We start from the raw sequence: 11,917 nt of genomic DNA on the forward strand, positions 1-11,917 counted from the left end.
ATTGTGGCGTCACAGATGAAGGTTGTGCTGCTCTGGCTTCAGCTCTGAGATCAAACCCCTCACACCTGAGAGAACTGAATCTGTCTCTGAATAAACTAGGAGATTCAGTGAATCTGCTCTCTGATGTACTACAAGATCCTCGCTGTAAACTGGAAATACTGTGGTAAGATTATATATGACACACTGTAAAATATCTGTGAAGTGAAAAACAAATCACCCAAAAAAGCCAGAAAACACAATAAGTCAGACAAAATGTAAAAATTAGGTATTGTTTGTGAATGGAATACTTACTACTGATTGGATGAGACAACTGTTAATCAAGATACAGAGATACAGAAAGTAAAACATTGCGTGACTTTGTTTCTTGTACATGTGTGGTTTTCATGTTAAACTGGTTTCTGCATTAGCAAAACCTTTAAATGGATTGTCTGTTTACACTAAGTGCTAATAGCCCGTCTTGTTAGCAAAGGTTTGACTGTTAGCAGACAAAATTACTAAAGAAACCAGTCAGATAAGTGGGAGAGTAAGGACAGTGGGCTTTTGAGGCGACCAACCCGAGTACAAATCTGCATTTCTTCTCATTTATTCCATTGTATATTAGTTCAGAGAGGTGTTTATATTAAAGAAAACATAAGAAAATATTCAAAACATGGAAATAAAATGTCTAACATGTATATAATTAAAATTGTATGTGGTGTCCTCACGTTGATCAGCTGTTCTGGTGAATCAACCACATGCAGCTCATATTGTTTGCAAACTCAAAAGCGTGACTCTCTTCCTGCAGCTTCAAGAACAGCTTTACTGATCAGCAGCTTCAGTGTGATTAGGAGCAGGTGTGGGGGGGCTTTAGGAATAGACACAAGGAAGGACACTATAAGGCAGCATCTGTTTATAATGGATAGAATCATATAAAGAATATGTTATGTACTGTTTTGTAAAGCACTGCAATACATTGAGGTGTAAGTACTATCTGCCACAATTTACATAAACTATGAATAATATCTCACAGTGTAGGTGATCTCAGGTTTGGCTATCCTTGGGTGATGGAGGAGAAACACACACACCAGTACTCCATACATATTAATACAGATTAAAATAGCACTATAGTGCTCAGCTGTGTAAGGAATAGTGTGATTAAACAGATTTTTATGAATGTCTACATAAGACAGACAATTTGGTTAAAAATCCAGACTTTTTTTTGGTTAATTTTTGTTGTTAGTTTTTTTGAATGAGGCTTTAAATTATTTATGATCATGTTTTTTTTTTCTTTGACATTTTCAATTTCAGTCCAATGATGCATCACTCATTGATTTGTACTTTCTCTTTAATAATGGATTCACAGCTAAACTGATCTGATCTGCGAGAGTGAAGAGTGTGTCATTGTTCTCTACAGGTTGAGTGATTGTGGCGTCACAGATGAAGGTTGTGCTGCTCTGGCTTCAGCTCTGAGATCAAACCCCTCACACCTGAGAGAACTAAATCTGTCTGGAAATAAAATAGGAGATTTGGGTGTGAAGCGTCTCTGTGCTGGACTGGAGGATCGTCACTGTAAACTGGAGAAACTCTGGTAAGATCATCTCTCTGATAGTCTCATGTGTTTGTCCTCAGTAAGATGTGTCCTTTAGTGTAAATTGTAAGACTAAAGCTTGTAAAATAAATGATGGATGGATGGATGGGGCATGACAATCCCTGCCAGTACCGAGACTCAAACCCACGACCTGTGCGTTACAAGTCATACTCTCTAACCATTAGGCCACGACTTCCCCATATAGATGATAGATACGAAATATTAGATAGAATGGAAGATTAAGTGAGTTTGAATTGTCTAGAAATAGTACATAGTATGGCAGCTAAATGGCGTCTAAAGGCCTTTCAGTTTATTTACATTTGAATTTTGACATTTGTTGTCACGGAATGCCAGGAGAAAACAAGGTAGATCCAAATGCAGTAGTTTATTAAAGTAACAGAATCAGAACAGAACAAAAACTAGATAAAAGGTAATCCAAAACACAGGGAACAGAAAACATGTAACCAAACAAGAGCAGAGAGAGTTTAGTACCAGCCTTGACGGCTGCAACAGGACAGGCCGATTGCTCCGCAATGGTCCCTGTGAGCTCCCGGACTGGAGTGACTTCCTTAATGAGCTCTGAGAGGTCCTGAACTGGAGCAGGCTCTGAATTGGACCTTATGAGCTCCCGGACTGGAGCGGGCTCAGTAGCAGACTCAGAGGGCTCCCCGATTGAAGTGAGTTCCTTAATGTGCTCTGTGGGCTCCTGGACTGGAGCGGGCTCTGGAGTGGACCCTGTGGGCTCTGGAGTGGTGGACTGGAGCGGGCTCTGGAGTGGACCCTGTGGGCTCCCGGACTGGAGCGGGCTCTGGAGTGGACTCTGTGAGCTCCTGGACTGGAGCGGGCTCTGGAGTGGACCCAGAGAGCTCCCGGACTGGAGTGAGTTCCTTAATGAGCTCCCGGACTGGAGCGGGCTCTGGAGTGGGCTCAGACTGGAGCGGGCTCTGGAGTGGGCTCTGTGAGCTCCCGGACTGGAGCGGGCTCTGGAGCGGGCTCTGTGAGCTCCCGGACTGGAGCGGGCTCTGGAGTGGGCTCTGTGAGCACCCGGACTGGAGCGGGCTCTGGAATGAGCTCTGTGAGCTCCCGGGCTGGAGTGGGCTCTGGAGTAGACTCTGGGAGCTCCCGGACTGAAGCGGGCTCTGGAGTGGGCTCTACTGTCCCTGCGGACGGGTTCTGATTGGCCCGGTATTGCCCACTGACTTCGACCATGGAGATACTTGACGAAGCCCCAGAAGTCTAGGATCTCGAGTCCTTCCATCTCCCACTGGGGCACAGGATCATCCAGACAGACATTAAGGAAGTCCTTAAGTGCAGCCTCATTATAATTCAGCCCCACCACCAACATCCAAAAGGTCTGGGTGAAACCACCAACCTCCATTCCCTGCTGCCTCAGAGCCATCAGAGCCCAGTGTCGAGCCACTCGCTCCTTCCCTGTGGCAGGAGGGGGAATCCGAATGTCCATTGTCCAACCAAAAGGCAAAAGCAAAACAAACTGCTGGATCTTGTACTGGCTGCAGTATTCTGTCACGGAATGCCAGGAGAAAACAAGGTAGATCCAAATGCAGTAGTTTATTAAAGTAACAAAGAATCAGAACAGAACAAAAACTAGATAAAAGGTAATCCAAAACACAGGGAACAGAAAACACAATGTAACCTCGAACAATACTGCAGCAAAGACAGACAGTGAGAGCATGGTATACGTAGCGATGAATTGATGAGTAAATTACTAACAGGTGATCATGATCAGAACAGAACGACAAGGCAAAGGACTATGGGAAACAGAGTTCAAAACATGTAACAAAGAAACAGGAAGAGCGCCCTCAAGTGGCCAGTCCAGGGCACCACAACCAGACACTGTGACATTTGTAGTTTGAGTAGTCTTGACTCATCTGAACATTTCGTCAATGTAAGTCTGTGGGATTTTTATGATTTTTAATCTTAATTTTTTAGGAAAACCGTAATTACAGGTGTAAGTGACTGTTTCGCCAGACAGATCCGTCCTCATATCACTATGAAACAATACAGGTGCATCTCAATAAATTAGAATGTCGTGGAAAAGTTCATTTATTTCAGTAATTCAACTCAAACTGTGAAATTCGTGTATTAAATAAATTCAATGCACACAGACTGAAGTAGTTTAAGCCTTTGGTTCTTTTAATTGTGATGATTTTGGCTCAAATTTAACAAAAACCCACCAATTCACTATCTCAACAAATTAGAATACTTCATAAGACCAATAAAAAAAACATTTTTAGTGAATTGTTGGCCTTCTGGAAAGTATGTTCATGTACTGTACATGTACTCAATACTTGGTAGGGGCTCCTTTTGCTTTAATTACTGCCTCAATTCGGCGTGGCATGGAGGAGGATTGTCAAGCAAAATCGATTCAAGAATTTGAGTGAAATTCACAAGGAATGGACAGAGGCTGGGGTCAAGGCATCACAAACAGATGTGTCAAGGAATTTGACTACAGTTGTCGTATTCCTCTTGTTAAGCCACTCCTGAACCATAGACAACGTCAGAGGCATCTTACAGTGTTGGTCCATTGTGTTTTCTGAAAACCAACGTCACTGCACACGTTTACCAAGAAATTGTGGAGCACTTCATGCTTCCTTCTGCTGACAAGCTTTATGGAGATGCTGATTTCATTTTCCAGCAGGACTTGGCACCTGCCCACACTGCCAAATAACAAACTACAGACACTTCAACTACAATTCACATTCTGTCATTGTTCTCTACAGGTTGAATGATTGTGGCGTCACAGACGAAGGTTGTGCTGCTCTGGCTTCAGCTCTGAGATCAAACCCCTCACACCTGAGACAACTGTATCTGACTGGAAATAAACTAGGAAAATCAGGAGTGAAGTTACTCTCTGATCTGAAAGATGATCCACATTATAAACTGGAGATAATATACTATTGTGAGTATATTATTATTTAAATATTTTTAAAATGGTCGAAGTTTAGTAACAGGCCTCATGTGTGTGTAATTGGAGAATATAAGATAATAAATAATCTCCACTTTAGTTTCTGTACTTTAAACTGTGTTTAATTCTGTGATGATCTATGAATATATGAATATTTTCATCTCTTCCAGTGTCGCAGGGTGTAAATGATAAAGAGAAAGTTGTTGATCATTCACTGTTATTAATCTATGATCAGTTGTTCATTCATATCTCTGGCTGTAATATGAATATACTGTGTATTTTTCTGAAATGGATCTGCTGATGTGATGTGACAGCAGTAATGTCTCATACTCCTATGTGACTGTCTGTGTGTTTTATTGTAGGACTCTCAGTATTTAGACGTCAGTCCAGTTCTCTCAGGATCAGCTGATGGTGAATAAGAGCCGCTACAGAGACGTCACAGTCACACAATTAACAGAGCCTGAAGACACAAAGACACAGCATCACACTGTCATGTGTGTCGTCTTTCACTGTCTTGTTTTATAGGTAATGGCCATGAAATTGAGTGCAGAATCATGTTGGATTCACTAGATATTGTCTACAATGTAGATCGGGGGTGTCAAACATACGGGCCACAAAGATGTCCTATCTGACCCCCGGATGATTTGAACAATAATATCAAATAATAAAAAAAACATTCTTTTGAAAATTAAATAAAGTGTATTTGTGTTACGAACTGCTCCAAGACTTGGGTTGAAGATACACACGCAGCTTTAATAAGAGTAATCCACAATCATAATCTAAATACCAGGCAAAGGGTCAAACAATCCAAACAACAGAGTCCCAAACACAGACAAACAGGGAAATACAGGAAACCAGGCACAAGATCAAAACCATAACACATGTAACCAGAGAGAGAGCTCAGAAATACAGTGTGACACAAACAAGACTTCACAAGAGAGAGTGAAAACACAGGGCTTATATGGGTATTTAAGGAGAAATGGAAAGAAAGGTATTTGATCTGTGAGGTCAACTCAGTTTGTTTAATCACAACCTGTCGTTGTGGCAAAAGTTTCAATATAAACGGCACTATGAGATGAACTGTTCGCTTAGGATGAGAAAAGTAGTTAGCTAGGAGTGTGGGTTATTTTTCATCTACTATATCGTAATTGTTTTAATGATGTGTGAGGTGACAATATGTAATTCTGCCAAAAAATAAAAACTGCAGAATGTCTTATTTTGACATCAAATTATTCAGATTGTATTTCCCTCAAAACGTCGTCACCAAACAGTCGTTTCCAAACACGTTCACCAATGTATCAGTTTTACAGTAGACTACAATAGTGATTGTGTGTGGTACAGAAGCACTACAGCATCACAAGCCATGAACAATGCTTTCTTAACACCAAATAGCATATAATGAACATAAATGTTATCAGTCATATTTAACAAATCAGTGCTGCGTCCGAGAGTTTGCTGGGTAGTGTGCCACAAAATGTAATTTCAGCGTTCTGCACTGTAAAAATGGTAATTAATAAGTCATAGCAACATATGTTTTTCCATTATTTTATCTCATCAAATTAATTTAACCAATTTCAACTTTAATTTTAAAGTTAAGTTATTTTTAAATGGTGTCATTTTGGCATTCTGCCAAAAAACGGAAGCAAAGTAGCTAAACGCTCAATTGAAAAATGACAATTTGAGTTAAAAGTTTGGTTTAGACCTTTTAAGTGGAACAAATTGGGATTTAGCGCAAAGAAACACTGGATGCTGAGAAAGATGTAATCAATCTGAAACGTGATCCATAACAGGCCTAACCATCTCTGAGCTTAATAGAGCTGTTAATGTTGATGTGAGATGGGCAGAGTATTTCGTCTTCTGTGTTTAACTTGGGGTTATAATCATAATTTACTCTTTGAAACAAGACAGAGAGGAGAGCTAGTTGTCACAAGATTTTTACAGTAATCAAGGGCGCCACAGTCATGGTGCGAGGCCACCCTCGATCAATTCATTTTTATTTTCTTAAATACATGAACATGTTTTAACCATCAGTGGTGTAGTCAAATAAAACTGTGATGATCCCAAATTGATCGAGACCCAAAGAGGCTTTTAATGGAATAAAGAAAAGTGGTAAAAGAACTAGAATATTTAGTAATGCACAAAGATTTATTTATTTATTTATTTTTTACCCAGAAATCGCTGGTAAATTTTACAAACATCAGGGCTAACTACAAAGGATCAGCGAGTAGCACATTGAATTAAACGTCAAATTTAAGTAAAATATATATTTTTTTGTAAAGCTTACTACAGTAAAATAATAAAAACCATGTTCTTTCTGAAATTACAAGATTTCACAATTAAAGAAATGGCAAGTCACACTGAATTAAATGTGAAATGTTTAAGTAGAAAAACTAAAATCGTGTTTTCTTGTAAAACATACTCAATAAAAAAATTTTTATTTACAACCTAGAAAAAATGTTTACAGTGCATTTAAAGTGCACTCTTAAAAACAGAGGTGCTTCACGATGCCACAGAAGATCATTTTTTGTCTAAATGGTTCCATAAAGAACCTTTAACATCTGAAGAACCTTTCTGTTTCACAAAAGCTTCTTTGTGGCGAAAGAAGGTTCTTCAGATTATAAAAAGGTAAGAAAGAGATGGTTCTTTAAAGAACCTTTGACTGAATGGTTCTTTGTGGAACCAAAAATGGTTCTATGGCAACGCTGTGAAGAACCTTTTAAGCACCTTTACTTTTAAGAGTGTATTGCAAATACTATTTTTATATTAAAACATGCACACATCCGGTCTTAATCATATGCACAAAATGCTGAAAATGGCTAATTTCTGTTTCTTGTTTCATTGCATTCAAATACGAATTACATGAATCACATCAATTAAATTATATTTTCTATTCAAAATGGCAACATTTGACAAGAAAGTCGAGTAGTTTGTCGTGGCTGTAGTGTATTAGACACACAGACACTGACCTCCAGTAATTGAGAGGAGTTAGTGACACTTCTGATGCTTTGTAGAGTTTTCTTGAAGTCTAATTCATTTTATTGTATCTCTTCAGAAAATGAACCGGTTCAATAAAAACGATACGCTGATTCATTCAAAGTGTTCCCAGAAGCCCATGTGCAGTGTTTAACACATTCACTGTTTAAAGGTAGGCCTAAATATTTAGATAAATACATTGCAGAGAACTTCAGAAAGGAAGTTTAGTGAAAATTCTGATAATATTAACCCTGAAACGAGGGAAACAAGTGCATCTAAGTGCGTTTTACCTAAAACAAGTAAAATTATCCACCATAGGGTAAAAAAAAAAATCTTAATGCAAACAGTAACAAGATTATATATATATATATTTTTACCCAATTGGCAGATAGTTAGCAAAATAATAAAAAAAAATTTAGTTAAATTAGGCTTTTCCCCCAGGAAACAAGACTAACTATCTCGTAATTTTTCTTATGTAGAAAATGCATCTTGATTTAAGAGTCTTTAGATATTTTGACTGGAAACAAGACGAAAAGCATTTTTTGCAGTGCAGGTACATTCATTTATTTAGCATATTTTCATCATGCAAACAACGTCAAAGTGACAAAAATAGCATGTCCTTTTATACAGGATCCTGTCAGTGACGGACTGGGAGTAAAAACGGCCCTGGATTTTCTCCCAAATAGGCCCACCACAACTACAAACAATCTCACATTAGTACAGCAATCCTATCACATTTATGGCAAATAACATCACAAAACCCAAGGTGACCCTGCTGACAAAAACAATAGAAACCATCACAGAAATTTGAATGATTTCCACTACAAATGCCATCAAAAACATTACAAACCATCAACTTTTAACCATTAAAACCATTATATAGTGGTTTCTCTTGTGTGTTTTGGGACATATTAGGATTTAGTGGCTTTAACAAAAGCCATGACTAGAAGGTGACCAATTACCAGTAGAGACCAACAGGTGCCATTAAATTTTCCAGGTCCATCAGGCATCAGGTCCTCCCACGCAGCCGCAGCAGCATTCCACTAGCTAGCGTTGTGGAGCCGGTCGCAGAAAGGACGCCTAGCCCGTCCAGGCCCCGCCAAACCTGGCGGCAAGCGCAAGTGCAAGAGGCTCTAAAACGGGCGACCAGGAGATGGAGGACACTGCTCGTCGGGAGATGGTGACTGCACCACTCCCTCCCCCGTGGGAGGGCCGGGTGGAGAATCTTTTGTTCTATTTTGTTTTTGTTCCACTGCTGGCCCAGCAGCCAGCGGTACCCAAAACTTCTACAAAAGAGCAGTTTCCTCAGTCTCTGGGTCTCAAGAGGAGGAGAGGGGTGAACCGTGCATCACAGGATCGCTTCCCTCCTTCTCTCTCGCCAGCGGGCAGCAGTGGGTTGCCCAAGAGCACCCCTCCTGCCCATTCGTGAAACCAGGTAAGGGCTGTAGCACTCGAGTCCCCGCTTCATGTCATCACACGCCGGGCTGTCACAAGCCTCAAGCCGGGCTCCTGCGTTTTCTCCCGCACGAGGAGAAATCAGGTAAGTGTTACACGTTGCACCCAGATCCCGCCCCCTGCCGTTACAGGCCCCGGGCCGGGTCCCTGTATTCCACCACGCTGCCCCACCGCGGGTACTTCGGTGACCCCGCTGGTTCCGCTGGTACGGTCTCTCACAGCCTGGCTAGCGCTCCCCAGTCCATCTCGGTGGTTCCTGAAGACCATCAGACTCGGCTACGCGATTCAGTTCACCTGGCATCCCCCCAAGTTCAGGAGAATCCGGTTCACTTCAGTCAAGGACGTCGATGCCCCTGTCTTGCTTCGCGGAAATTGCAGTCCTGCTGGCGAAGGATGCGATAGAGCCGGTCCCTCCAGCCGATATGAGGTCGGGGTTTTACAGCCCTTACTACATTGTACCCAAGAAAAGCGGTGGGTTATGACCGATCTTGGATCTGCAAATTTTGAACCGTGCACTTCACAAGCTACCGTTCAAGATGTTGATGCATAAACGCATTTTCGAATGTGTCCGTCCCCAAGATTTTTTTGCAGCATTCGACCTGAAGTACGCATACTTTCATGTCTCAATCCTCCCACGGCACAGGCCACTCCTGCGATTCGCGTTCGAGGGGTGGGCATATCAGTACAAGGTCTCAGCCTGTTTAGTCTTCGGGCCAACTGGGAAAAGAGCAAACTCATGCCAATGCAGAGGATCTCTTTTCTCAGCATAGAGTTGGATTCGGTCAACCAGACAGCATGCCTCACCCAGGAACGTGCTCAGTCGGTGCTGAACTGCCTCAAGACTTTATCAGGCGGGACGGCAGTCCCACTGAAACTCTTTGAGAGGCTCCTGGGGCATATGGCTGCAGCTGCGGCGATAGTTTCGCTTGGTCTGATCCATATGAGACCGCTTCAGCACTGGCTTTATGGCCAAGTCCCGAGGTGGGCGTGGCGACGAGGTACTCACCGGGTTCAGATTACACTGGCCTGCCACAGAACCTTAAGCCCGTAGTCAGATTCCTCGTTCCTTCAGGCAAGAGTGCCCCTGGAACAGGTATCCAGGCATGCTGTGGTATTCACTGATGCCTCGGCCACCAGCTGGGGCTTTTGTCGGCCATCAATGTCACTTAATCTGACACTTTTTCTTTGATGATGGACCAGTCAGGCCGATGGCCGTCGGATGGATGGCCATTCTGGACTTCTCCAGAACGTCCAGATGGCCAGTCCACCCCTGGATCCTGTAGATGAGGAGGCTGCATTAATTCATAGGGAGTTACATGTACATTTAGTTACATTAATCTAATAAAACATTCTTAAATGTAAATTTTTATTGATTGAAATAATACATCTGCAATAGATTGATGATTTAGATTTATCCACAGCTGTATTTTTCAAATAAATCTTCAAGGATCATTCAGTGGTTCATAGTAAACACAGTATCTTGTCTAACAAATTTTATGAGTGCAACTGTATATATATATATATAAAATGCAGATTATTCACTCAGTGCCAGCTGTCAGTCTGGGGCTGCACACTTCTGCACGTGTGTGGACTCGAATGCCATGACAGCGTATCACACATAAAATCAGTAACAGTTCACAATTCAATCATTTTCCTACCTTTTCTTGTAACTCGATAAAATCCATTGCAATGAACGTCATCGGAGATGTTTAATTCACAAGCATTCTGAGCATTATTCCTGCTGGCGTTCACATCAATCCACAAGTCGTTCTCATAGGTTATGCTATTTTCATTCAATTCGATGTAAAAACAATAGGCTAAGTATGTCTAGCATTATTTAACATTAGCAAACATTGCAAATAAATTGGTTGCAAAACGGTATCCACTCACGTTTAACTTTTTGTCTGGTTGTTACGGTCAGAAAAAAAAAAGAATCACATTACTATATGTTAATGTTATAGCCTATGAGATAGCCAATGATCACTAGATTTTATACAGACGTTACTATAATAATTCTGTAAATGGTGATCAGCACCCAAATATTGTATATAATGTGGAAGTTACTGCCTTTTGCCTTGGCGTGACATCTCACTTTTTGCAGACAATGCAAAGGCAGAGTACAATAACTTCAAAATAGCGGTAAAAATCAAGTTTGAAATTATTTTCATTAAAACATCTAATTGCCAGATTTCCAGTGTCCTATCTATAATTATTTTTTCTGGACAAATACAAATCTTTAAAGCCATTTTTCTCAGTTTTACAGAGTTATGGTCTTTTGCCTTTTGTGGAGCAGAGCGGCAATCCACCTGTCACTCAAGTGGCCATGCCTTTAATTATGCAGAATTTTAAGGCTTAATATAATTTAAACGGATGAGTTATAAAAAATATCACCTCCCTCATAGTTGTCATGAAGGGCAAAATTACCTATATAGACCAAAACCATTTTTTGTACCAGGCTGTAAACAAATGTTTTCTGCTGTAAAGTTCAAGAGGGTATTTTAACATGGGAGGTCTATGGTAGGGTGACCATACGTCCTCTTTTCCCTGGACATGTCCTCTTTTTGCACCTAAAAATGCGTCCAGCCTGGATTTCTTAATCGCCCAAAATATCCGGGATTTGGCTGTTTTCTTAATCTAGCTCCCGCTGAATCTCTGACCATTGCCGCCTGCTCCCGCAACATACGTTTCACTCTTTTAAACATTCTAATATTGTATATAATTGTTCCGCATCAGGGAGCCGCTCTCAGTATTTAAATCACTTTTGATTTCACGATCACACGCACTCTGTGTAAAGAGAGCACATCTTACAAAATCAGATTTTTGTCAATGAGCTCAGAATCTGTTGAGCAAGTTAAAGGTTTGAAATATTCTATAAATTATATTTGACTGAAATGCTTGTATTGAAACATTTTGCATTCTACCTATGATCAAACGTTCATGGACTTTTACATTAATGTCAGGGTTCTGTCACTTCGGTCTAGTGTAATTCATAGTTT

General features: G+C 40.8%; 1 protein-coding gene across 1 annotated transcript in view; it reads left to right on the plus strand.

Annotated features, from left to right (window-relative positions):
• Positions 1-5,083, plus strand: part of LOC107573028 (NACHT, LRR and PYD domains-containing protein 3-like) — a 33,974-nt gene extending 28,891 nt beyond the window's left edge. Inside the window, exons 9-12 of the mRNA XM_016259463.1 lie at positions 22-163; positions 1,394-1,567; positions 4,309-4,487; positions 4,856-5,083. Of these exons, the coding sequence (XP_016114949.1) occupies positions 22-163; positions 1,394-1,567; positions 4,309-4,487; positions 4,856-4,857 (497 nt within the window). The 3' untranslated portion in view covers positions 4,858-5,083. The remainder of the gene's footprint in view (positions 1-21; positions 164-1,393; positions 1,568-4,308; positions 4,488-4,855) is intronic.
• Positions 5,084-11,917: the final 6,834 nt, after the last annotated feature.

Source organism: Sinocyclocheilus grahami, unplaced genomic scaffold, assembly GCF_001515645.1.
Source record: "Sinocyclocheilus grahami isolate Dianchi unplaced genomic scaffold, SAMN03320097.WGS_v1.1 scaffold1852.1, whole genome shotgun sequence".
NCBI classification, from domain to species: domain Eukaryota; kingdom Metazoa; phylum Chordata; class Actinopteri; order Cypriniformes; family Cyprinidae; genus Sinocyclocheilus; species Sinocyclocheilus grahami.